Raw genomic sequence first — 27,521 nt, forward strand, 5'->3', positions numbered from 1 at the left:
CATGCTCTATATATAGATGGCCAGGTTCATACTCTATATATAGATGGCCAGGTTCATACTCTGCATATAGATGGCCAGGTCCATACTCTATATATAGATGGCCAGGTCCATGCTCTATATATAGATGGCCAGGTCCATGCTCTGCATATAGATGGCCAGGTCCATACTCTATGTATAGATGGCCAGGTCCATGCTCTATATATAGTTGGCCAGGTCCATGCTCTATATATAGATGGCCTGGTCCATGCTCTATATATAGATGGCCAGGCCATACTCTATATATAGATGGCCTGGTCCATGCTCTATATATAGATGGCCAGGCCCATACTCTATATATAGATGGCCTGGTCCATGCTCTATATATAGATGGCCAGGTTCATACTCTATATATAGATGGCCAGATTCATACTCTATATATAGATGGCCAGGTTCATACTCTATATATAGATAGCCAGGTCCATGATCTATATATAGATGGCCAGGTCCTTGAGTATACAGAAAACGTTCAAAAAACAGACATATTCCGCTCACTCGCGTTGAGTGACGTGATGGTTGACCAGTCCTACGGGGGGCGTTTCATGGCGTGTGTGGACTCGGGCCGTCCCTGAGGCGCTAGGCCGCGCACGGGGCTCCGGATCACCAAGGCCGGGCTCTGAGTCCAACCCCTTCCCCGGGTGTCTTCCTCTCTTCTCTAACTCCTTCCCTCACTCTCTCCTTCCCTCTCTCTCTCCTCCTTCCCCTCTCTCTCTCCTTCCCCCTCTCTCTCCTTGCCCCTCTCTCTCTCTCTCCTTCCCCTCTCTCTCTCCTTCCCCCTCTCTCCTTCCCTCTCTCTCTCTCCTTCCCCCTCTCTATCTCACTCTCCTTCCCCCTCTCTCTCCTTCCCCCCTTCCCTTTCTCTCTCTCTCTCCTATGTATCTACACAGAGAGAACCGCGCGGCCCGAGAGACAGCGAGCGGGGGAGCGGGAGCTCAGCTGAGGTGAGTCGGGCCGGGCCTGAGCCACTAGGCCGCGCACGGGGGCTCCGGGTCTCCGTGGCCGGGCTCTGAGTCCAACCGCTTCCCCGGGGTGTCTTCCTCTTTTCTCTATCTCCTTCCCTAACTCTCTCCTTCCCTCTCTCTCTCTCTCTCTCCTTCCCCCTCTCTCTCCTTCTCCCTCTCTCTCCTCCTCCTCTCTCTCTCTCTCCTTCCCCTCCCTCTCTCTCCTTCCCCCTCTCGCTCTCTCTCCTTCCCCCTATCTCTCTCTCCTTCCCCCTCTCTCTCTCTCCTTCTCCCTCTCTCTCTCCTTCTCCCCCTCTCTCTCTCTCTCCTTCCCCCTCTCTCTCTCTCCTTCCCCCTTTCTCTCTCTCCTTCCCACTCTCTCTCTCTCCTTCGCCCGCTCGCTCTCTCTCCTTCCCCCTCTCTCTCCTTCACCCCCTCTCTCTCTCTCCTTCCCCCTCTCTCTCCCTCTCTCCTTCCCCCTCTCTCCTTCCCCCTCTCTCTCTCCTTCCCCCTCTCTCTCTCTCTCTCCTTCCCCCCCTCTCTCTCTCTCTCCTTCCGCTCTCTCTCTCTTCTCTCTCCTTCCCCCTCTCTCTCTCTCTCTCTCCTTCCCCCTCTCTCTCCTCCCCCCCCTCCCTCTCTCTCTCTCTCTCTCCTAACCACACTTGGAGTTACTGTGAACGGTTCCGGTCTCCATCTACTTCGTTCTGCCCTGCAGCTGCCCGTCAACCTGCACGACGCCTATACTACCCTCCTCCTCGGCGGCAACTTGCATTCACCTGGCACTTCTCTCAACCGGGGCAGGGATTGGCAGCAAGGACAGAGTACAGCGGCAAGGACACTGAAGGCACAATTGGAAGAGATAGATTGTTAGGCAGGGGAGGGAGGGAGAGAGAGGGGCAGACAAGGGGAGGGAGAGAGAGAGGGGGAGGGAGGGAGAGACAGGGGGAGGGAGAGAGAGGGGGAGGGAGGGAGAGGAGAGGGGGAGGGATGGAGAGAGAGGGAGAGGGGAGGGAGGGAGAGAGGAAAGGAGGGAGAGACAGGGGGAGGGAGAGAGAGGGAGGGAGGGAGAGAGGGAGGGAGAGGAGAGGGGGAGAGGGAGAGAGAGGGAGGGGAGGGAGGGAGAGAGAGGGAGGGAGAGAGAGCGGGGAGGGAGGGGGCGAGGGGGAGAGAGAGAGGGGAGAGAGAGGGGAGAGAGAGAGGGGCAGGAGAGGGGGGGGAGGGAGAGAGAGGGGGAGGGAGCGAGGGGGAGGGAGAGAGAGAGGGGGAGGGAGGGAAAGAGTGAGGTGGTGTAGAGGGAGGAGGGAAGGAGCGCGGGGAGGGAGAGAGAGACGGAGGGAGGGATAAATTGAAGGGGAGGGAGTGAGAGAGAGGGGGAGGGGGAGAGAGGGGGGAGGGAGGGAGAGAGTGAAGGGGAGGGAGTGAGAGGGAGGGGAGAGAGAGGTGGAGGAAGAGGAAGGGGGGGAGGGAGAGAGGGTGAGGGAGGGAGGGGGAGGGTGAGTGAGGGTGGTGAGTCAGGGACTCCTGACCAGACTCAGGCACGGCAAGCTGTTGACCAGGCGAGACATACCCAAGCCAGAGCCTCAGAGGCTCCTGACCAGACTCGGGCACGGCAAGCTGTTGACCAGGCAAGACATACCCAAAACTGTAAAACCTGGAGTATATGGCTACTGGCGATCCCCATTAACAAAACACGAAGTTATGCTTAGGAAGAATTCTTCAATCCCAACAGTTTAATAAACACTTTTATAAACATGGCAGAGGGTTCTTCATTTCCCTCGACAGCGCCGGGTACTCCAGCTAGTACTTTATATATAGATGCCAGGTCCATGCTCTATATATAGATGGCCAGGTTCATACTTCATATATCGATGGCCAGGTCCATGCTCTATATATAGATGTCCAGGTCCATACTCTATATATAGATGGCCAGGTCCATACTCTATATATAGATGGCCAGGTCCATACTCTATATATTGATGGCCAGGTCCATGCTCTATATATAAATGGCCATGTCCATGCTCTATATATAGATGGCCAGCTTCATACTCTATATATACATGGCAAGGTCCATGCTCTATATATAGATGGCCAGGTCCATACTCTATATATAGATGGCCTGGTCCATGCTCTATATATAGATGGCCAGGTCCATACTCTATATATAGATGGCCAGGTCCATACTCTATATATAGATGGCCAGGTCCATACTCTATTTATAGATAGTCAGGCCAATACTCTATATATAGATGGCCAGGTCCATACTCTATATATAGATGGCCAGGTCCATGCTCTATATATTGATGGCCAGGTCCATGCTCTATATATATAGATGGCCAGGTCCATGCTCTATATATATAGATGGCCAGGTCCATGCTCTATATATAGGTGGCCAGGTCCATACTCTATATATAGATGGCCAGGTCCATGCTCTATATATAGATGGCCAAGTCCATGCTCTATATATAGATGGCCAGGTCCATGCTCTATATATAGATGGCCAGGTCCATGCTCTATATGTAGATGGCCAGGTCCATACTCTATATATAGATGGCCAGGTCCATGCTCTATATATAGATGGCCAGGTCCATGCTCTGTATATATATGGCCAGGTCCATGCTCTATATATAGATGGCCAGGTCCATGCTCTATATATAGATGGCCAGGTCCATGCTCTGTATATATTGATAACCAGGTTCATACTCTATATATAGATGACCAGGTCCATGCTCTATATATAGATGGTCAGGTCCATACACTCTATATAGATGGCCAGGTCCATGCTCTATATATAGATGGCCAGGTCCATACTCTGTATATAGATGGCCAGGTCCATACTCTGTATATGGATGGCCAGGTCCATACTCTATATTTCGATGGCCAGGTCCATGCTCTATATATAGATGGCCAGGTCCATACTCTGTGTATAGATGGCCAGGTCCATACTCTATATATAGATGGCCAGGTCCATGCTCTATATATAGATAGACAGGACCATGCTCTGTATATAGATGGCCAGGTCCATGCTCTATATATATAGGTGGCCAGGTCCATACTCTATATATAGATGGCCAGGTCCATGCTCTATATATAGATGGCCAGGTCCATACTCTATATATAGATGGCCAGGTCCATACTCTGTGTATAGATGGCCAGGTCCATACTCTATATATAGGTGGCCAGGTCCATGCTCTATATATAGATAGACAGGATCATGCTCTGTATATAGATGGCCAGGTCCATGCTCTATATATATAGGTGGCCAGGTCCGTACTCTAAATATAGATGGCCAGGTCCATGGTCTATATATAGATGGCCAGGTCCATACTCTATATATAGATGGCCAGGTCCATACTCTATATATAGATGGCCAGGTCCCTGCTCTATATATAGATGGCCAGGTCCATACTCTATATATAGATGGCCAGGTCCATGCTCTATATATAGATAGACAGGACCATGCTCTGTATATAGATGGCCAGGTCCATGCTCTATATATATAGGTGGCCAGGTCCATACTCTATATATAGATGGCCAGGTCCATGCTCTATATATAGATGGCCAGGTCCATACTCTATATATAGATGGCCAGGTCCATGCTCTGTATATAGATGGCCAGGTCCATGCTCTATATATATAGGTGGCCAGGTCCATACTCTATATATAGGTGGCCAGGTCCATACTCTATATATAGGTGGCCAGGTCCATACTCTATATATAGATGGCCAGGTCCATACTCTATATATAGATGGCCAGGTCCATGCTCTATATATTGATGGCCAGGTCCATGCTCTATATATATAGATGGCCAGGTCCATGCTCTATATATATAGATGGCCAGGTCCATGCTCTATATATATAGATGGCCAGGTCCATACTCTATATATAGATGGCCAGGTCCATGCACTATATATAGATGGCCAGGTCCATACTTTATATATAGATGGCCAGGTCCATGCACTATATATAGATGGCCAGGTCCATACTCTATATATAGATGGCCAGGTCCATGCACTATATATAGGTGGCCAGGTCCATACTCTATATATAGATGGCCAGGTCCATGCACTATATATATAGATGGCCAGGTCCATACTCTATATATAGATGGCCAGGTCCATGCACTATATATATAGATGGCCAGGTCCATACTCTATATATAGATAGCCAGGACCATGCTCTGTATATAGATGGCCAGGTCCATGCTCTATATATAGATAGCCAGGACCATGCTCTGTATATAGATGGCCAGGTCCATGCTCTATATATAGATAGCCAGGACCATGCTCTGTATATAGATGGCCAGGTCCATGCTCTATATATATAGATAGCCAGGTCCATACTCTATATATAGATGGCCAGGTCCATGCACTATATATATAGATGGCCAGGTCCATACTCTATATATAGATGGCCAGGTCCATGCACTGTATATAGATGGCCAGGTCCATGCACTATATATATAGATGGCCAGGTCCATACTCTATATATAGATGGCCAAGTCCATGCTCTATATATAGATGGCCAGGTCCATACTCTATATATAGATGGCCAAGTCCATGCTCTATATCTTTATTTATATTATTATAAATGAATGGTGGTTTCTGTCTGTCTGGATGTCTGTCTGCGCTTAACTCAAAAGTTATAGAGCGTACCTACACATATGTTATATCAAAAGAAAGCTTATGATTAGGGGAGTGTCATAGGCATATTTACTTTTTGGTCAGACAAAAGTTGTTCAGACACTATGCAAAAAACGTTCAAAAAACGGACAAAATCCGCTCATTAGCGGTTGACTAATCCTACGGCTCATTAGCGTTGAGTGACGTGAAGGTTGACCAATCCTACGGGGGGAGCGCGCTGCATCACGGGGGGAGTTACATGGCATGTGTGGGCGGGGCCTAATCTTTCAAACTGCCATTAGTGCGGGAGCGCGAAAAACCAGAGACCGGAGCGGCAGGGGTCCATCGGGCCGGGCCTGAGGCACTCTTTGCCCCCTCTCTCTCCAGGCTAATCCCAAAATAAATCCAGCCGCGGAGCGGCGTCGGAGGCCCGCAGCGGGAGCTCATCAGGGCTCACTCGGGCCGGGCCTGATGCGCTAGGCCACGCACGGGGGCTCGGGCCGGAGCGGGAGCTCAGCTGAGGTGAGTCGGGCTGGGCTTGAGGCGCTAGGCTGGGCTTGAGGCGCTAGGCCGCGTACGGGGGCTTAGGTCGGAGCGGGAGCTCAGCTGAGGTGAGTCGGGCCGGGCCTGAGGCCCTAGGGAGGGAGAGGGGAGGGAGGGAGAGAGAGGAAAGGAGGGAGAGACGGGGAGGGAGAGACAGGGGGAGGGAGAGAGAGAGGGGGAGGGAGAGAGGGAGGGAGAGGAGAGGGGGAGAGAGAGGGAGAGGGGAGGGAGGGAGAGAGGGAGGGAGAGATAGCGGGGAGGGAGAGAGGAGGGAGGGAGAGAGAGGGAGGGAGAGAGAGGGGGAGGGAGAGAGAGAGGGTGAGGGAGTGAAAGAGTGAGAGGGTGGGAGAGGGAGGGAGAGAAGGAGCGCGGGGAGGGAGTCTCCATCTCCTCACACAACACACACACAGCCCGAGCGATGAGAACCTCCGCCTTCACCTACATCTCTCTCTGGATCCTTTAAAAAAAAATTTAAACCCATAATCTCGCCTTCTCCCTTCCTTCAGCCGCCGCGATTCAAACTTCCCGCCAACCTCACAAAATGGCGGCCGCCCTTCTTCATCTGCCGGGCTCTGAGTCCAGCCCCTTCCCCGGGGTGTCTTCCTCTCTTCTCTAGCTCCTTCCCTCACTCTCTCCCTCTCTCTCTCTCTCTCCTTCCCTCTCTCTCTCCTTCCCTCTCTCTCTCCTTCCCTCTCTCTCTCTCTCTCCTTCCCTCTCTGTCTCTCTCTCTCCTTCCCTCTCTCTCTCTCCCTCCCCCTTTCTCTTTCCCTCTCTCTCTCTTTCCCTCTCTCTATCTCTCTCCTTCCCACACAGACAGACAGACAGACTCATTTATATATGTAAAAATTATTTTTTCTTTTATCATAGCAGCATACCCTCAAGAAAACGTAGCAGACTTGGACGCACCACTTCTGACTGGTGATCTCCATTAACAAAAAACGAAGTTAAAGAACCACCTCCTGTGTGCTTAGGAAGAGTTCTTCAATCCCAACAGTCTCATAAACAGTTTTATAAACATGGCACAGGGTTCTTGAGTTCCCTCGGCACCGCCGGGCACTCCAGCTAGTATATATGTAGATGGCCAGGTCTATACTCTACATATATAGATGGCCAGGTCCATGCTCTGAATATAGATGGCCAGGTCCATGCTCTATATATAGATGGCTAGGTCCATGCTCTATGTATAGATTGCCAGGTCCATGCTCTATATATAGATGGCCAGGTCCATGCTCTATATATAGGTGGCCAGGTTCATGCTCTATATATAGATGGCCAGGTCCATGCTCTGTATATGGATGGCCAGGTCCGTGCTCTATATATAGATGGCCAGGTCCATGCTCTATATATAGATTGCCAGGTCCATGCTCTATATTTTGATGGCTAGGTTCATACTCTATATATAAATGGCCTGGTCCATGCTCTGTGGGTTAACTTTCGGGTCAAGTTAGCTTCAAGATGACAGGTCTGGCAATTGGGAAATTGGAATCAAGTCAAATCTCTATGGCACACTCAGTAATCAGGTACAAGAGACAACCTGAGATATTCCGGGCCGCTGTTGCTGATTGACCAATTACCGTGGCTCATTGCTGGACCCTGGAGCTTGGGCCTGCGATTCTTCCCACTGAACTGGGGATAGCCCTGCAAGCTAAAGCTCCAACAGGTAGGATGGTCAGAGCTGGATCTCCAACAGGAAGCCTACTGGTGCTCTGTGCTGGTAAGCTATATGGTTTTAGCTGGTTAAATTCCACCACACTTGGGGAGCATAAGCCTTTGGCCTCAATGTAGGTAAGTGGGGTGCATCCCTCTATAGGTCAGTCAAATGGAAACTACCTCTGTGGACTTCTCAGTAGCTTGGATTTGGAGAACCTCAAATATGGTGATGGATGCTGTGCATCTCAAACCAGACAAAATGGTGATGGGTAGTCCATTGTGGACCCTTCCCCAGTAATGTTGACAACATGGTTGAAGGTCATCCAAGTTTGATGTCGATCAGTGCTGTGAAAGAAAGACTTGCATTTGTATAGCACCTTTCACAACCTCAGGATGCCCCAAAGCACTTTACAGCCGATGAAGTACTTTTGAAGTGTAGTCACTGTTGCAATGTAGGAAACGCGGCAGCCAATTTGCGCACAGCAAGCTCCCACAAACAGCAATGTGATAATGATGAGAGAATCGGTTTTAGAAATGTTGGTTGAGGGATAACTCCCCTGCTCTTCTTTGAAATAGTGCCATGGAGTGTTTTACGTCCACCTGAGAGAGCAGACGGGGCCTCGGTTTAACGTCTCATCCGAAAGACGGCACCTCCGACAGTGCAGCACTCCCTCAGCACTGCACTGGGAGTGTCAGCCTAGATTATGTGCTCAAGTCTCTGGAGTGGGACTTGAACCCACAACCTTCTGACTCAGAGGCGAAAGTGCTACCTCTAAGCAAATGTAATTGGTTTTACTCCTAATGCTGATCTGTGGTATTCCACCACGCACTGGAATCTACTGACCGGGGGTGTGGTTGGACTATTGATAAACAGGCGAGAGCTGACAATTGTACCTGTTCCGTTCTGAATGTTTTCCATTCTGTCCCTCTCACGGTCTTTTTTTCTGCTCACCTCAAACAGAGCAAAGATGCTGGGATCAGGACTCTGGTCATGCTGGATGAGCAAGGAGGTAAGAGGATTTCAGAGAATGCTCGTGGGTACATATCGGGAGATAGAAGGGGCAGTGATACGAATGATCAACCGCCCTGCACAACGCTGATTCTTCTGATTTTAGACTGAGGCAGCAGTCCCCTGGTAGTGTTAAATAGTGAGGGTGGGAGGGAGGGGTTACAGTGCTGAACTACGCAGCAACACTTGCGTAAGGAAACCATTCTCCCATTGCTCTTAGGCTATTAAAAATTAGGATTCAACTTCGGCCCACTGCCCAATGTGGAGCTGAGCCATTCAGATCCAGGAGAGTCCAGGATGGCCCAGGGGCCAATCTCTGGTCTGTGCTGAGTTAGCCCATGCAAGAGGGGGCAGCAAGAACGGTGCTGCATTCGCTCCCCAATGCCCCAAATCTGCTGTATTGTTTTGAGGTCTTGACACAGGTCATTGAGTTTCCAGATATCTGTGATATTCCAGTGGATGTGATGTGATTTATTCCACTTCTGGATTTCACAGGCATCCTCATCACACACACATAACAACCAGCCATCCTACTCGTCGACCTTCCCCCACTGTAAAACATTCTGACCCAGGGGCCATAACAATACGGAATGATCCGAGTCAAAGCCCCAGAATTTTTATTTTTTACACTTTTTGAAATTAGTTCTTGGGATGTGGACATCACTGGCAAGGCTGCCCGACCCTAGTTGCCTTGAGAAGGTGATGGTGGGCCTTCTTCTTGAACTGCTGTAGTCTGTATTCTTTGTAGAAGGTTAGACACAACCAAGTGATTTGCTAGGCCATTTCAGAGGGCAGTTGCGAGTCAACCACATTGCTGTAGGGCTGGAGTTACATATAGGCCAGACCGGGTAAGGACAGTAGATTTCCTCCCCTAAAGGTCATGAGTTGGGTAGTTGTGACAGTCCGACAGCTTCACGGTCACTTTGACTGAAGCCAGCTTCTTCTAGATTTTTTTTCAAACTAAACTCAAATTCTCGCACTGCCGTGGCGGGATTTTAACTCCCGCTCGCTGGATCATTACTCCAGGCACTGATATCCGGGATGGAATTGTGGAACGTGATCTTCACAGCACCATATGAAAATCCCAGAGTCTCACCTTATTAAAAATTAAATTGATCTTATTCAGACACCGCAAAGAAACAGACCTGACCTACGTTCTCCTGACGGAAGATTTTCCTGAACTAATTCGGGATGAGCAAGGCTCAAAACTAAGAGGATAACTGTCAGTGCCTCAATTGCGAAACAATAACTATTGAAAGCGTTCTTTTGCAAAGCTCAATGTTTCACCTGCAATCAAAGCAGGAGATTTACAATCGCCGCACTCCCTTTAAATAGCTTGAAACGTTACCCTGGCTCCGAGCTTTTTTTTATTCGTTCCTGGGATGTGGGCGTCACTGGCAAGGCCGGCATTTATTGCCCATCCCTAATTGCCCTTGAGAAGGTGGTGGTGAGTCGCCTTCTTGAACCGCTGCAGTCCGTGATAGCAGTTTGGTACAACTGAGTGTCTCGCTGGGCCATTTCACAGGGCTGTTAAGAATCAACCACATTGCTGTGGGTCTGGAGTCACATATAGGCCAGACCGGGTAAGGACGACAGATTTCCTTCCCTAAAGGACACTTGCATTCAAATCATGAGATTTACAACACTGTACAGGAAACTTTCGATTTACCGGCACGTAAATAACCGGAAATGTCGGTTAACCGGCAAAATTCAGGAGTGGGTTTTACTTCATATTTATTTGCCTTCTTCCATCTGTTGCTGTGCAAGGGTGTGGCTGCAGCTGTTGCTAAGCTACAGAGATGCTTGAAACTTGTGTTCATTGTTCTACAGTTGTTGCTAAGCAACAGGGTTTGTTGCTTTATACGGAGCTGTCAGCTCTCCCTATCTTTTACTATAGCGTTCGGTTATCCGGAATTTTTGATGAACCGGCACCACGTCGGTCCCGTCGGTGCCGGATAAAAGAAAGTTTCCTGTAATTCTTTTCCTCTAAATAGCTTTAAACGCTTCTGCTGCTAGTTAACAACTCTTCAAACCCCGGAGAGACCAGCTTAATTCCATCAACGTGTAAATTAAGAGGCTGTTGAGTGAACCCAAAGCCAATCGTAATCAACAAAAACATAGAAACATAGCAACATAGAAGATAGGAGCAGGAGTAGGCCATTCGGCCCCTCGAGCCTGCTCCGCCATTTAATAAGATCATGGCGGATCATCCAAATTCAGTACACTGTCCCTGCTTTCTCCCCATATCCCTTGATCCCTTTAGCCTTAAGAAATATATCTAACTCCTTCTTGAATATATTTAATGAATTGGCCTCAACTGCCTTCTGTGGTAGAGAATTCCACAGGTTCACCACTTTCTGGGTGAAGAAATTCCTCCTCATCTCTGTTCTAAATGGCTTACCCCTTATCCTTAGACTGTGACCCCTGGTTCTGGACTCCTCTGCCATCAGGAACATCCTTCCTGCATCTAGTCTGTCTAGTCCTGTTAGAATTTTATAAGTTTCAATGAGATCCCCTCTCATTCTTCTAAACTCCAGCGAATATAAGCCCAATCGACCCAATCTCTCCTCATGCGTCATTCCTGCCATCCCAGGTATTAGTCTGGTGAATCTTCACTGCACTCCCTCCATGACAAGAACATCCTTCCTCGGATAAGGTGACCAAAATTGCACACAATACTCAAGGTGTGGTCTCACCAAGGCCCTGTACAACTGCAGCAAGACATCCTTGCTCCTGTACTCGAATCCTCTCACTGTGAAGGCCAACATACCATTTGCCTTCTTAACTGCCTGCTGCACCTGCATGCTTACCTTCAGCAACTGGTGCACAAGGACACCCAGGTCTCGTTGCACTTCCCCTTCTCCTAATCTGTTGCTGTTCAGATAATAATCTGCCTTCCTGTTTTTGGCACCAAAGTGGATAACCTCGCATTTATCCACATTATACTGCATCTGCCATGCATCTGCCCAATCACCCAACCTCTCCAAATCATACTGGAGTTTCTCGGCATCCTCCTCACAGCACACACGCCCACCCAGCTTTGTGTTGTCTGCAAACTTGGAGATATTACATCTAGTTCCCTCGTCTAGATCATTTATATATATTGTGAATAGTTGGGGTCCCAGCACTGATCCCTGCGGTACCCCACTCGTCACTGCCTGCCACTCGGAAAAAGACCCGTTTATTCCAACTCTTTGCTTCCTGTCTGCCAACCAGTTCTCTATCCAAGTCAGTACCTTAACCCCAATCCCATGTGCTTTAACTTTGCACGCCAATCTCTTATGCGGGACCTTATCGCAAGCCTTCTGAAAGTCCAAATACACCACATCCACTGGTTCTCCCTTATCTATTCTACCAGTTACATCCTCAAAAAATTTCAGATTAGTCAAGCATGATTTACCTTTTGTAAATCCATGTTGACTTTGTCCGATCCTGTCACTGTTTTCCAAGTGCTCTGCTATTACATCTTTTATAATTGACTCTAGCATTTTCCCTACTACCGATGTCAGGCTTACCGGTCTATAATTCCCCGTTTTCTCTCCACCACCTTTTTTGAATAGTGGGGTTACATTAGCTACCCTCCAATCCACAGGAACCACCCCAGAGTCCACAGAATTCTGGAAGATGACCAGCAATGCATCTACTATTTCTAGGGCCACTTCCTTAAGTACCCTAGGATGTAACACCATTTCCCTACAAATACTGATTTCATTCAGTTCCTCCCTCTCATTAGACCCTATGTTCCCTGACATCTCTGTGAGGTTATTTGTGTCCTCTGTTGTGAAGACAGAACCAAAGTATGTATTTAATTGGTCTGCCATGTCTTTGTTCCCCATTATAAATTCCCCTGATTCTGACTGCAAGGGACCTACACTTGACTTAACCAATCTTTTTCTCTTCACATATCTATAGAAGCTTTCACAGTCAGTTTTTATGTTCCCTGCAAGCTTACTCTCATACTCTATTTTCCCCCTCTTAATTAATCCCTTTGTCCTCCTTTGCTGAATCCTAATCTGCTCCCAATCCTCAGGTTTGCTGCTTTTTCTGGCCAATTTATATGTCCTCTCCTTGGATCTTATGCTATCCCTAATTTCCCTTGTTAGCCACGGTTGAGTCACCTTTTTTGTTTTATTTTTATGCCAAACAGGGATGAACAAATTCTGTAGTTCATCTATGCGATCTTTAAATGTTTGCCATTGCCTATCCACCGTCAACCCTTTAAGTAACGTTCCCCAATTCATCCTAGCCAACTCGCGCCTCATACCATCGTAGTTTCCTTTATTTAAATTCAGGACCCTAGTCTGTGAGTCAAGTACTTCACTCTCCATCTTAATGAAGAAAACACACCATGTTCAGCCAAGTTCCTGGAGGTTGGTACTTTGGTTTAGGGTTGGCATCTTTCAAGAGTCGGGTGGATTGATAATGTGGGTAGATTGTCAGTGGACAAGGTTGCTTCACCCCAACGTGTCCTCAAAAGATTACTCCCTTAATTTTATCCCAGTTATTTTCCCTTGGAAGAATATTTCATGGCTGTGCAGCCTGCACCAGCCTGGAAGGTGAGACGATTTTGGACAAGTATTTCTATACAATTGCTAATGTTCCTGTGATCAGAAAAATAGACCCTTAGCTCACAGCAATCTACAAGGTTAACAAGAAGGAATTAGCCCAGGTGGTCTCAACTCAATGGAACTCTCTGTCGATTGGCCAAGGTCCACTGAGTTGGTAGGAATACCCTACGATCATTGTCAGCCTTTTGAGTCCTTGAGAAGGGAAATGGGGCACAACTGATAGGAAAACACAGATAAAGAAAGAGAAGGCGGAAAGAAATGAACTAGTTTTGTGCAGACCAAAACCAAATTCCAACCAGTTCCATCTCCTTGTTAAAACTTGGCTAGAAAATGGTGCAGGTTATAAAAGGAACATTGATGTTGTTCTGTAAACAGATGTATTGATTGTAAATGGTCCTTACCTATCCGTTCTCAGTGTCTTCCATGCAACCTAACTGTTTCAAGGCATTTTCTGTTATTACTTGTAAACTATGAGTTACGGGGAGGAAGGTGCAAGTGTTTTCTGAGTTGTGCTTGTAGCAAATACCCAGCACATTTCATGCATTAGCACAGCAAAAAATTCTGTTTGATCATTTTTGAGTTAAAAACATTGTTAATCTTGCTACCTATGTTTAGAAATAGAAGAAAATGAAAATGGTAAGTCTGAATATGAAAATACAATCCTAGGTACAGCATTGCAATTGGTTACATTGCCCCCGTGTTGTTTAATAAACAGAGGCACTCAGATAGTGGCGGGACTTTTAAAGGAATTTTTTCCCAATTTATTCCTAGTTTTTTCAGTTTCTCCCCCCACGCCCTGAAGATTCCCACTCTTCTCTGGGCCACGGTCCACATATATACGGAGTCACCCTCCGACCTCCCACCTCAGTGTCCATTCCTCACGAGAGAAGCTAGGCAGTGACGCCCTAGATTCCCTGATTGGCGTTACTTTAGCACCAATGTTAATCCTGATTTATAAAACAAATAGGTCAGAATAACCTTGAGATGACAATCTAGGCTTGCGTGTTGGTAGGCGAGTCATCTAAGGAAGGCATCGCAGCTGATCCCGTCCTCACCAGAAGTCCATACGTCCAACACTTTGCAGTAGATGTCACTGGACCAGGAACCCTGGCTGATTTTTCCACTCTCTAGTCTAGGGACATTGGGGTACATTTTCATTGGAAATTAAAACCAGGACGTTTCTACAATGAGGTGGCGGGGGAGGGGGGCAATCTACAATGTCAGTTTTACACGCAAGTGGCAACTTGAAGATCTATCCCATTGAGTTCAACTATTGCCCCAGACTGAGATTCTTCATTGGTAATAAATAGAGTCATAGATTTATACAGCACAGAAAGAGGCCCTTCGGCCCATCGTGTCCGCGCCGACCATCAAGCCCTATCTATTCTAATCCCATTTTCCAGCACTTGGTCCGTAGCCTTGTATGCTATGGCGTTTCAAGTGCTCATCTAAATGCTTCTTGAATGTTGTGAGGGTTCCTGCCTCTACCACCCTTTCAGGCAGTGAGTTCCAGATTCCAACCACCCTCTGAGTGAAAAAGTTTTTCCTCAAATCCCCTCTAAACCTCCTGCCCCTTAGAATAGTGTTACGTTCCACTACCAAGTTACTCCCAAGCATTTAGCTGTGACACTTGTCACAAACTCAGCCTTTCACTGGGGCCACCCTTTCCTGGAACTTGAGCAGCAGTGTCCCAGCTGTTGGGCGGCCATGATACCCAGCGCACAAAGTGAAAAGAGAAGCTGCGAACCCTGGAAATATCAAATCAAATCAGGAAGTATTGGAAATGCACAGCAGGCCAGTTCGAATCTGAGGGAGAAAGGCTCAGTTAACACTTCAGACGAGACCCTTCATGAGAACTTGTTGGTTCTGATTAAACATCCCGCCAAAAGGTTAATCACGGGGCCCATCATCCGAATCATAGCTCAGAGTTGATTTCTTTTGCTACGAGTATCTCTGCTCTATATATTGCGGGCATGTGGGTTGTGATTGCAATGGAAATCTAATCTCGAGCGCCACTCGAATAGCTCACTGTTGGAAACCCTCAATCGAAACTCCTTGGAATCAATCGCACCCAGGATTGTAACATTCCCCTCTTGCCTTCTTCCGATTTCCTTTAGGTTTATGTTATTCTCTCTGTTAGAGCATCCTGCATCACACAACACTCCCCAACTAATCAAAAACAACAGCAAGTTGTATTTATATAGCACCGATCCACATAAGGATAAATTAGGGCAAGTGACCAAAAGCTTGGTCAAAGAGGTAGGTTTTAAGGAGCGTCTTAAAGGAGGAAAGAGAGGTAGTGAGGCAGAGAGGTTTAGGCAGGGAATTCCAGAGCTTAGGGCCTCGGCAACAGAAGGCACGGCCACCAATGGTTGAGCGATTATAATCAGGGATGCTCTATAATAGCATGGTGGCAGCTTTCCTGGGGTTTTGCTAGTCTGGAAGTGTGTGAGAAAATGGGTTGACTATCCCCCCACACGGTGGAGATACATCTGGTCTGTAGTCAGTATCACCTCCGACGGCGCAGTTGAGATTGGGAACTTGACCTGTGACTAGCAGGTGCAAACCTAAGGCCGTACTCCGTCTGGCACGACGACATTTTCATTTTAAGTCATCTGCTGAGCTGCTGAGGATGGAAGGAAACTGAGTGAGAGGGGCTGGTCCTTTCACAGACTAATCACTCTTGTCTCAAGGTGGATTGACTCAGGAGCAATATAAACAGCTTCTATGGAGCTGGTCATGTCCCGGAGCATCCCAGCTTGTCCTTGGATGGCGGGATGTATCCGAGTAGTTAACAGAGGGAAGTGGGAGAATATGGGAAAGAGACACTTATTCTTACGGCGTGCCACTGTTTCTTAAATAACACTTTAGTGTTGTATCTGCAATCCTTCAGATCTAAAGGTAACTGGATGCCAGCTGTTCACTCACCAGTTTGGAGTGCCAGCCCCACAACAAACTTTCTCAATGCTGTTTGCCCCCCTCATTTTTATTCTTGAAACTCAACTCCTTTGCTTCTGTTCTAACTAGAACAACTTGATCGTGTTGAGGAGGGCATGGACCAGATCAACCAAGACATGAAGGAGGCAGAGAAAAATTTATCAGACATGGCAAAGTGCTGTGGCCTTTGCGTTTGCCCCTGCGCCAAGTAGGTACTGGCATTCATGGGCCTACACTGGTCCCATTGAGTCAGGGTTCTGTGACAAATTCCTGTGTCCATCTCGTACTGTTTTTTTTTGTCTGTCTTTTTCTCTTTTCTCCTTCACTCAACAAGTCTGTAGTTCTTCAGAGGGATGAGGGAATCCCACACTGAATGGGGCTGGTGTAAAGCGTGGTACGGGTGCCGATTGGGGACATCAATGTCCAATATCTCGAAGCTTCCCTAAGAGCACTGGCACCCCAGTTTGCAATTACCTGGTCCAACCCCGATCAGTGTGGGGGGTTCACTGATTCCCCTGCTTGTTTGTTGTCATCGTCTGTGGAAACTAACTGTCTTCCTCATTCAGAGCAATTGGAGAGGATTGAAGAGGGAATGGATCAAATCAATAAGGACATGAAAGAAGCAGAAAAAAATCTGTCGGATCTGGGCAAATGCTGCGGCCTTTGTTCCTGCCCCTGCAATAAGTAGGTGTCAACTGTCGGTCCAAGAGGCCGCCTGCCTGCCTGCATGCCTGCCTGAAACCTGCTTGCTCAGAAATAACACGGTTCCATACGGCCGCTGACAGACTCATAAACCACCTGCTGTAGATTAGAAGTGAGAACCATTACCTCCAAACGGTTGGCTTTTTCATCCCCAGAGACACGCATTCCACGAAGCTCAAATGGATCATTTTGAAGTTTCCCGCCAACTGTGTCGTATCAGCAACGTTTCTGCTGGGCTGGCCTTTGGTCATCTCCATGGAGATAAATGCTGAGCAGAGATTTGCCATAAAATACCCTCTCCCCGAGTGACACCGCCAACACATTAACCCCCTCCCCCCCCATCATCCCAGCATCGCGAGCTTCATTCCCTTCCAGATCGAACCGTTTGATTGGTTTGTGCTCGTCATCTGTTTGTTCCTAAATGATAAACAGGCACTTCTGAAGTCAGCTAATATTACAGTATTGCGGTGGGGCGTGTAAACAATCCCATTGCTCACCCATGGTGCTGTAAATTGGACTCGCCCGACTGGGAAGTATCAAGATATGACTCAAGATCCAGTAACTGTGGCCCAAGGGTTCAGCTCTGAGAATTGGGGTTTGAAACCAGTTCAGACGCATGAGCTGATGGTCCCCTCTCTTTGACGGTTGACCAGCACTGGGTGGCCAGGGGTTTGGCCAGTGTCAAGAGCCTCCTGAGCCTCCCAGCTCAAGGTACACAATGACCCCAGATTTAGCAAGGACTCAGCAATCTCATTGCAAGAGCCCACAGATTGCAGGGAAAGAAAATGTCAGGTCAGTGAGTGACAGGAGGCAGATTCACAGGGATGAGCATTGAACCCAAAATCTTTCACCAAATTGGCCTGAATTTGGCCAACATTTGGAGAATATGAAACTCACGAATTTCATCTAATTCTAATCATTTTAGGGGAGTAATACAGTGGAGATGTGCGGAGGGTCAAATCTTCCTCCCGTGCATAAAAACGGTAATTTTCAGTGCCCCGTAAAAAGAGTGTCCCACTATTCTAGCTGACACCAACCTCTGAAATCACCACAACAAAGGTAGGTCTTTTGTTTAATATCTTTTTTTGGTTTTTGGGTCTTCTCGTCATGGTGATTGAATGTTGTCTATTGACTGTTGGTCAGTTTCTAGGTTTGTGGGCATCTCTCAAGTTATGCACCAATCTCTGGTGGACGAGAGTGGGGTTGGCACTCAGACATCTAGTAATAGTTTCCGTCTCAGTCTCTAGTGGTCAGTGCCCTAAATGTCTGGCAATCGGTGGAAGGCTTTCTCCACACTTGTGACACCAGCCTTGATGTTGTCAAGTAGATTTGGAGTGCTGAGTCACTGAACTCACCAAACCTGAAGCCACAATCAAAATATTTAGAGATGTTTGCCCTTAAACCATTGGCAAAGGAATAGAGGAGGGAGCGTTGTACTGTATTACACACCTCAGTCAAATGAGACCCAACAATGATCGATGGCACTATTAGAGTCAAACAAAAATGTGCTCACACCAGTATTATCCTCGTTCTTCCTGGTAACAACCAAACATTGAAGAGTATGGTCAATGCCAGCAGCTGTGGTCATCAACACTGTGCACTGGAATGGCTCCATCCTTCATTGGGTCTTCAGCATTCTTGTTCGCTGTGTAACCTCTAGAGAGTTACAGCAAAAAAAAATTGTGAGAGCCCGTCTTTGAAAATCTAATCATTTCCAGCTCCCACTCGAATCAAAGGAAACTTGGAAGTGGCATCACTTTTGATGTTGAGATGATATCACAACTTTCAGCAGGTCCTTCATTGGGGAGATTCCTAGTGGCAAAATCTATCGGGACAATCTTTTTCTTCACAATTCCACCAGGTAGGGATGATCAAAAACAAGAAACCAAACATAACTTGGCAGCTGGAGTGAGATGAGGATGGCAGCTTGCATGGCCCACTGTCTACAAGTTACTTGACTTATCTTCCAAAAACTGGACCATGTATGTCCCCTTTAGGGCATAGTTTTGATTGGTTCATGTTCACTTGTTCCTCTAGCGAGGGTGCCTAGAAGATATTCAGTGGAGATTGTTGTTTCCATGACCCATTTTCTGTAAATATTCAGAACCATGACTTGAAATTCTTCCTTACTTCCCGCATTTACAATCTGATTCTTTCTTCCTTTCCTTTTCTCAAAATATAATTGTCTCTCTCCTTCCGTGTTCATTCGGTGCTTGTCTCTGCTAACAAGAAGTCACTGGGGCTATTTATATGACATCTTTGGGTTCCTGAAGCATCCAATTTATGAGATTTAACAGAGAAGCATTGATTTGTAAGAATTCTGGATCATTGATTGGATAAATTTTGATATATATTTGGGCAGAAGCTAAATGTGTCAGGGTTTTATAACATTGAAGTCAAAGTCCAGTCAAATGCTACCCAGTGCTGTCTGATTCGATTTCTAAACCTGCTCTAGAAATAAAAGAGTATTGTCAAAATTTACTGACTGGGAACATTTTCCAAAACATTTCTGTCAGTCTTTTGGTGTTGCATAAAGAAAAATTCAATCACAAACTAATCTCCCATGTTATTGCTGCAGAATTTGAAGCATGGTTCAGATGTTCAGCTGTTAGTCTGGCCCATTAAACCCACTGCTCAATTATTCCGAGTGGGAGTCCACAATGTCGCTCCTTTCCGATGGGGGAGGTCAGTTAGAGGTGAGGTAAATTGCTTGTAAATTTCAGGCTCCCGCTCACAAGAACCTGGCAGGAAATGCCTGGCTTTCTTTAAGAAAAATAAAGGTGTGGCATCTAGAATATGATGGATTCGCAATAAATACAAAACATATAATGAGAGGTAGACAGGGAGACAGACAGGGGGACAGAAGGGGAGATAGACTGAGAGACAGATGGGGGAGACAGACAAAGAGACAGAGCGATAGACGGGGAGACAGAGAGAGAGAGAGAGACAGACGGGGGAGACAGACAGAGGGACAGACGGGGGAGACAGACAGGGCGATAGACGGGGAGACAGACAGAGCGATAGACGGGGAGACAGACAGAGCGATAGACGGGGAGACAGACAGAGCGATAGATGGGGAGACAGACAGAGCGATAGACGGGGAGACAGAGAGAGAGATAGATGGGGAGACAGAGAGCGATAGACGGGGAGACAGAGAGAGAGAGAGACAGACGGGGGAGACAGACAGAGGAACAGACGGGGGAGTCAGACAGAGGGACAGATGGGGGAGTCAGACAGAGGGACAGATGGGGGAGTCAGACAGAGGGACAGATGGGGGAGACAGACAGGGAGACAGACCGAGAGATAGGCGGGGGAGACATAGAGAGAGAGACAGATGGGGGAGTCAGAGAGAGATATAGATGGGGGAGACAGACAGAGAGACAGACGGGGGAGACAGATGGGGAGTTAGACGGGGGAGACAGACAGAGACAGACAGAGAGATAGATGGGGAGACAGACAGAGATGTAGACGGGGGAAACAGACAGAGAGACAGACGGGGAGACAGACAGAGATATAGATGGGGAGACAGACAGAGAGACAGACGGGGGAGACAGATAGATGGGGGAGACAGACAGAGATATAGATGGGGGTGACAGACAGAGAGACAGACGGGAAGACAGACAGAGATGTGGACAGGGGAGACAGACAGAGAGATAGATGGGGGAGACAGACAGAGATATAGACGGGGAGACAGACAGAGATGTGGACAGGGGAGACAGACAGAGATATAGACGGGGAGACAGACAGAGATGTGGACGGGGAGACAGACAGAGAGATAGATGAGGGAGACAGACAGGGGGAACAGATGGGGAGACAGACGGGGAGACAGACAGGAAGATTGCCGAGATTTATAGGGCTAGTAGCTCTGGTTGGGAGCATTCCTAGAGGTTTAATCACATGACCTCCTGCCCCGCCCCCGCACTCCTGCCATTGGCCCATCCTCCGGGTGCCCCGCCTTCCCATAGCCAATTGGAAAGTGAACAGACTCGCCATTACCTGATTGGATGATTCTGGACTCTCGGTCAAACATTAAAGTTTTTTCCATCTCCAATAATTTTGTAACTGGTAAAATGAAAACGTTCAAAGAAAATTTTAACCAATCACAAATCAGTATGATTTCTCTCCCGGGTGTTGCTGGAAATTAATATCCAATTCCTGGAGACTCCAGGGCAGTCCTGGAGGGCTGGCGACCCCTGTGGATTTGTGACGGGCGGATTGACCTGAAACAATTAATGTTAAAAGCTGTTGCTGCCCTGTAACTAGCCCCAGTGATGAACTGGATGTGTTATTTCTGTATGTATCTGTACTCGATCTCTTCAGCTCGCTTCAGCTGAAGGCTCCACAAACAGCCAATGGTTTCTCCGCATGGTTTGAGTGCTTTGGCCTGCATGATGACTGAATGGGCCTTTCGCCTGCTACTGTTTGTGAGGCATCTTAACAACAGATAACGTTCCTTGTTGAGTTGCGGAAAGTCCATGAAATTGTGGAGGGGCCGGGCAAGGGCGGGGGGGGTGGTGGGGGGAGGTGCGGGTGCTCAATAAATTTCGTGGAAGTAGTTCGGGAGACTTTGATGAAATTCTTCCCAAGTCCCGCAACTTTCCATCGCCTCACTGACCCAGCAGACAGGAATGGACTCCATAAAGAATGTACATGAGTTGCATATTGGTGTATGTTCGGAGGGTCTCTGAGAGTCACTGGCACAGGGACATTACATGAAGTGTTACGAGACCCTCCTCTATCCAGAGTGCACGCGGTAGGTTTTGTTCTGACGAAAGGTCTTCGACCTGAAACGTTAACTCTGTTTCTCTCTCCACGGATGCTGCCTGACCTGCTGAGTTTTTCCAGCGGTTTCTGTTGTTATTTTAGGTTTTGTTAACTGTTTGGTGTATCTTTATTATTGAGTAAAGCATTATAGAACACGAAGCCGCAAAGAGGAGTGTCCAACCCACGTAGAAATATAGAAGATAGGAGCAGGAGTAGGCCATTCGGCCCCTCGAGCCTGCTCCGCCATTCAATGAGATCATGGCTGATCATCCAAATTCAGTACCCTGTCCCTGCTTTCTCCCCATACCCCTTGATCCCTTTAGCCTTAAGAAATATATCTAACTCCTTCTTGAATATATTTAATGAATTGGCCTCCACTGCCTTCTGTGGTAGAGAATTCCACAGGTTCACGACTCTCTGGGGGAAGAAATTCCTCCTCATCTCTGTCCTAAATGGCTTACCCCTTATCCTTAGACTGTGACCCCTGGTTCTGGACTCCCCGCCATCGGGAACAGCCTTCCTGCATCTAGTCTGTCTAGTCCTGTTAGAATTTTATAAGTTTCAATGAGATTCCCTCTCATTCTTCTAAACTCCAGCGAGTATAAGCCCAATCGATCCAATCTCTCCTCATACGTCATTCCTGCCATCCCAGGTATCCCACCTTGGAATATCAGCCCTCCAAACCCAGGCAGCTCAGTCTAAGTCATACTTACATTTTCAATTTGCTGGTTGTCCTATTTGAAGTTAATGAGCTGGAGGTTTGGAAAGGGCTATTTTTACAAACATGAAAATGATGGGCAGGAAAAGACCACCTGGTCCATCAAGCCTGCCCCACACTCATCATGGCTAGACATTTCCTGTTCCCCCCAACCCCTCCACAGCCATGCAATCTCCCGGGAGAGACCAAAAACACGGAGAATAAACCCAGGGGCCAGAACGGGCAAAATTACTCGGCAACGTTCCTCTCCGACCCCCTCAGGCGATCGAAACCAGTCCAGGGGCTCACAGGGACCATAAGCCACTGACCTTCTACATGATGCGATCTCTGCCGCAGTCAGGAACCGCTCCTGCTCCCTCTTGAAGGCAGAGTCAGCACCAGCTGGCAACACATCCCAGAGACTCACTACTCTCGCTGCCTCATTGAGAGATAAATACTAAATTTGACACCAAGAGCTGTTAGTATCGGCAACTTGAGACCTAAGTACCTAGAGGTACACAAGCTAATGGGATCATAGAGTTAAACTTTACAAGCTGCCCCAAGGCTCCATGGTGTATACCCCTATGAAGATAAAAGCTTGGATTTTCCCAGCTTACAAGACGGTGACTGTTGAACTGGTTCAAACCAGTTCCTTTACCGTTGACCCTTGGAAATCAGTCTGGCTTTCTGTTACAGGCTGGGGAAGGGGGGAGTGAAACGTATCTCGGATGGTAGGGTACGGCGAGTGACGGGCACTTTACGCTGCGTCGAATTTTCTTTGACTTCACTGGTGCGTAACGCGTCCTGCTGGTTCGCTATCGCTCGTTATCTGCTTCCGCCCAAGGCGCAGCTCGCCCCCCACAAATGTTGTAAATTTAAGAACATGCTTCATCTGTTCAATCGGATGAGAATCAGTCTGGCAGACTCTTCCCGGAGAGACTACGAGAACAGAGTGCGGCAGACGGGGGCGTTGGTCCTGTCTGCGTCGCAGACTGAACTCTTGTGGGTTGAGGATGACAGGACTGACAGGCCCTGAACTATACCATACTTGATTTGGAAGTAATTAATGCTAATTATTTGCCACAAAGTTAATCATTTTGTTCTCCAGAGCTACCCTTTGAAGCATATTCAACACAAAGATATATGTAGGATTTCAAGGAATTGATAACTACCATTTTAAAACAAAAGCCGGCCCTATTAGTTTGAAAATTTCAAACAGTGAAATAATGTTACTCAAAACATGCTTTTGATATTAATATAAAATAGATTATTCTTGTTATTCTCCTGTCCCTTTCGTGGTATGTCTTAGTCGTTGCACACCCAAAAGATTCTTTCCGCTCTATTTCATTTCTGAATAAAGTTTCACAAAACAAACAACCTAAAACACACAGGGGGAAACATTCAGTTGTTTGCGCCTCCCATTAGCGCCTTAAGAGGGCGCTAATGGGGCGCAAAGCAACTAGCGCCCGGGCGCGGTGATGTTTGCGCCGCTCACGAAATTAACTAGACATTTTGCGGCGGTGCTAAACACTACCGCCACGATCTCCTGCGCCGGCAGATCGTGACATCAGTCGAGTGCGCAACGCCCTGGTAGCGCCCCGGACCGGATATTGAGTGGCGCCCCCTGCCTTACCGCCTGCCGCTAGCAACGACAGGTTGAGGAGAGCATTTTGCAGTCAGAAAGGGACTAGGGGAGCGCTATTTAAAGGCGACCGCTTCTTGCCTTTTTTTGTTGGTGACATTTTTGCACCACGCATTCTGAGAGAGAGAGAGAGAGAGACTTCTGGAGAGATTCAACGCTGTGTAAAGGAGTTTTGGGTACTGAGCAGCACTTTGCAGGTTCATTTTGATTTGCCCTTCCTTGCTTCGCCAGCGCTCTGAGGTAGCGCCTCGCTCCTCGGCCTTTGCGCCTTAGGTGTGAAGCGCCTGATTTAGCGCTCCAATCACCTCCGGGGGCGATAAAAGCCAAGTTTGCCGTCAGAGGCGATAATTAGCGCCAGGCACTAAACTTTGCGCACGGCCGATAATGGCGCCCCAAAAGGGGCGATACTGAATTTTTCCCCCTATGGGCTAGAAATTCATTATAGCCCAGGAATGGGAGGTCAGTAGAAAAGTTAGAGAATTAGCTGCAGGAGCTAATGCTTTAGACTGCACGCAAAATTCATGCTCACTGCTCAAAAAAATGATTGGAGTCCTAATTCAAGTCTGAAAGCCCAAGCTCATTGGTGTTGCACTCAAAGGGTTGGCCAATATCAGGTGCAGTCTAATCGCAAGTCATGATTGCCACAGGCTTTCTTCAGTACTTAAAGGGGAGGTTCATTGATGCTGCAGCACCTCATTCTCAGCATTGCTGGCTGTGCAGCTGCCTCAGCAAGCAAAAGCTGGAGAACTGAACCAGGTGTACGCATGGCAGATCCACGCCCCAGGGAGAGAGCCCGCAGATTCTGCGGTGAAGCATTGGTTTTCGCTGTGGAGAGACGGAGGGCGGTGCTTTACCCAGCAAGTGGCAGGAGGCCCTCACCACAAGTCTTCCGCAGCATGTGGAGGGAGGTAGCACAGTACGTCTCAGGCAGCACTGTAGTCCTCCGTTATCTTTGCGGTTACGGAGGACCTCAGGATTGTTATGCGGCGCCCGCAAAGCCACATGGGTGCAGCCAGTGGCTATTCTGGCAAAGCCACATGCACACTCGCCTTGCTTCTCCCTGCTGATGGGGAAGGCAATGTAGCCCCTTCTCCTACTGTAGAGAGCCTCTGTGACCTCCCGGATGCAGCGATGGACGGCAAACTGTGAGATGTTTGCTATTTCTCCTGTCGCAGACTGGAAGGAGCCATTGAGGGCGATGGTGACTTTGACTGCCACTGAGAGAGCCACGGTCACCCTGATCTGAGGCTGGAGGTTTGTTTGCAGGGAGTGGCAGAGTTCTGTGACCACCTCCTTGGTGAAGCAGAGCTTCCTAATACACTGCTCCTTACTTAATTGGAGGTTGGAGAAGTGCTCTCGGAATACCCTCGGAGGGTAAGACCACCTGTTGATAGCCCTGATGGTCCTCCTCCTCCCTCTGGCCACATGTTCCAGTCTTTCTCGCTGCTTCCCCTCCCTCCGCAGTAGATCCTGGAGTGCGAGGTCGACTGCCAGTACAGCTCCCATTAATGTAACCAAGTGTAGCAGTTTGATTCTTTGAAGAATAAATGTAGCTACTTTTTAGTTACCACAACACTCTTAATGCAAAAGAACCTTGAAATTACTGAATGAAACTGTGGGAGTATGTGAAACTGACAATAAAAACCACTGAAGCTGCACTAACCTGACAACTGCGAGTCATTACTGATGATCCCTTTAAATAACGTCCACAGAGCCAGCTTCCTAATGCTTCACACCAGCTCTCCCTGTCGGTGTTTACTCCAGACGCTAAGGTAGATGGTGATAATTAATTTAGCAGATCGGGCGGTCAGTGAGCATTGCACACGCACTGACGTCACGATCCACCTGCTGTTGACACTCCCAGCGATAACTCTTAACTGGCAGCGCTATGGGGGGGCGGGATTTTACATGCGCCGCTGGATTCACCTTGCCCCGGTGCTACTACTGTAGTGCCCCATTAGCGCCATCCACTGGCGCTAATGGGAAGCGCTAAGGGGTCAAATTTTTCCTCCTATGACTGTAGAACTGGTTAACAAAGCATATGGGTGACCTCCTCACATTCCAGCCACTTAACTCCAGCCGGTGCAACAGTTCATAACGTTTTCCAGATTTCTACCTGCCTAATAATAACCCGCTTTTTAATTACACTAACACAGTTACGCATGCCACATAGAATGGCAATCAATGTGCTCCCAAGCATCGACCGATGCCACTTTAATGTCAGTCATTGAGAGATGTGAGTGCAGTGCAGGGTAACTGGCATCTATGATTCCAGAATTTCAGGAAAGTCTTCCAGTATCTCACAATAAACATTAAAAAAAAACATTTAATTCTATCTGTACAGTCCACAAAGCTTGAATTTCTGCTTCTCCGTCTTAACACAAATCAGTTTTTGACCCTAGTTCCATTTTTAGAAGAAACAATTCCTTACAAAATTAAACTGAGACCTTAAGCGTTAAACAGCTTCTCAAGAGCCACAAGGATGCAGAATATATTTGTTTATCTATTAATATATTCAAAAATCATGTTTGTGCATACGTCTTGTCAATTTCTTCCCCTGTAAACTCCTATCACCACATTTATAATGGAAACTGCTATTAAGACGTGTCACTGTAATTACACAGCTCTCCCAGTGGTGGTGCTATAGCGCCATCATTGGCAGGAGGTTGTAATTACAGCGTGACAAGTTTACATAGACAATTTCCATTATAAATGTGGACATACAATTTTGTAACGGTAATATAAAAATAAGGAGAGATGCATTACTTCAACATGGGGACTGAATTATGTCCTTGAACCCTAATTAAACCCTGCCCTCTAACCCTAGCTTTATCTGAGGAATTCCTGTGTGCAATGCCACGAGAAATCAAATGGCGATACATTTAATAATCTCGGGTAGAATCTCTGTGAGGGTTCACCAATCTCAGCAGAAACCATGGTGAAATGATGTAAGCATCCGTTTACCCCACTTTTCCAGGGTTTCTGCCGAAGTTGTGCCAGACGTTTGGGGAGAGCTTCTGTGCAAATGAATGGTGTTTATCTCTGTGGGCAATTCCTGTCAGCTTTTACATAAAATTACATAGAAGTTAAAGCTAATCGATCCAACCAGCCTGTGCCGGTGTGTATGCTCCACATGAGCCTCCTCCCACCCCTCGTCATCACACCCTATCGCCATATCCTTCTATTCCTTTCTCCCTCATGTGTTTATCTGGCTTCCCCTTAAATGTATCCATGTTATTTGCCTGGACCACTCCCTGCGGTAGCGAGTTCCACATTCCAATCGCTCTCTGGATAAAGAAGTTTCTCCTGAATTCCCGATTGAATTTATTAGTGATTATCTTATATTGATGGCCTCCCCCCACTAGTGGAAACATCTTCTCTACATCTACCCCATCAAATCCTTTCATAATCTA

At 47.6% G+C, this 27,521-nt stretch overlaps 1 protein-coding gene across 3 annotated transcripts in view; it reads left to right on the forward strand.

The window, feature by feature from the left end:
• Positions 1–27,521, forward strand: part of LOC147096888 (synaptosomal-associated protein 25-like) — a 381,047-nt gene that overhangs the window by 331,410 nt on the left and 22,116 nt on the right. For 2 of the 3 annotated variants that reach the window (XM_085973583.1, XM_085973582.1), the window contains 2 exons: positions 8,751–8,799; positions 16,870–16,987. In XM_085973583.1, coding sequence (XP_085829709.1) covers positions 8,751–8,799; positions 16,870–16,987 — 167 coding nt within the window. Of the gene's footprint in view, positions 1–8,750; positions 8,800–16,393; positions 16,512–16,869; positions 16,988–27,521 lie in introns of all 3 variants that reach the window. The other variant, XM_085973585.1, reaches the window with a different exon arrangement.

Source organism: Somniosus microcephalus, chromosome 34, assembly GCF_052327205.1.
Source record: "Somniosus microcephalus isolate GS21.2 chromosome 34, FLI_Smic_1.0, whole genome shotgun sequence".
NCBI lineage: Eukaryota > Metazoa > Chordata > Chondrichthyes > Squaliformes > Somniosidae > Somniosus > Somniosus microcephalus.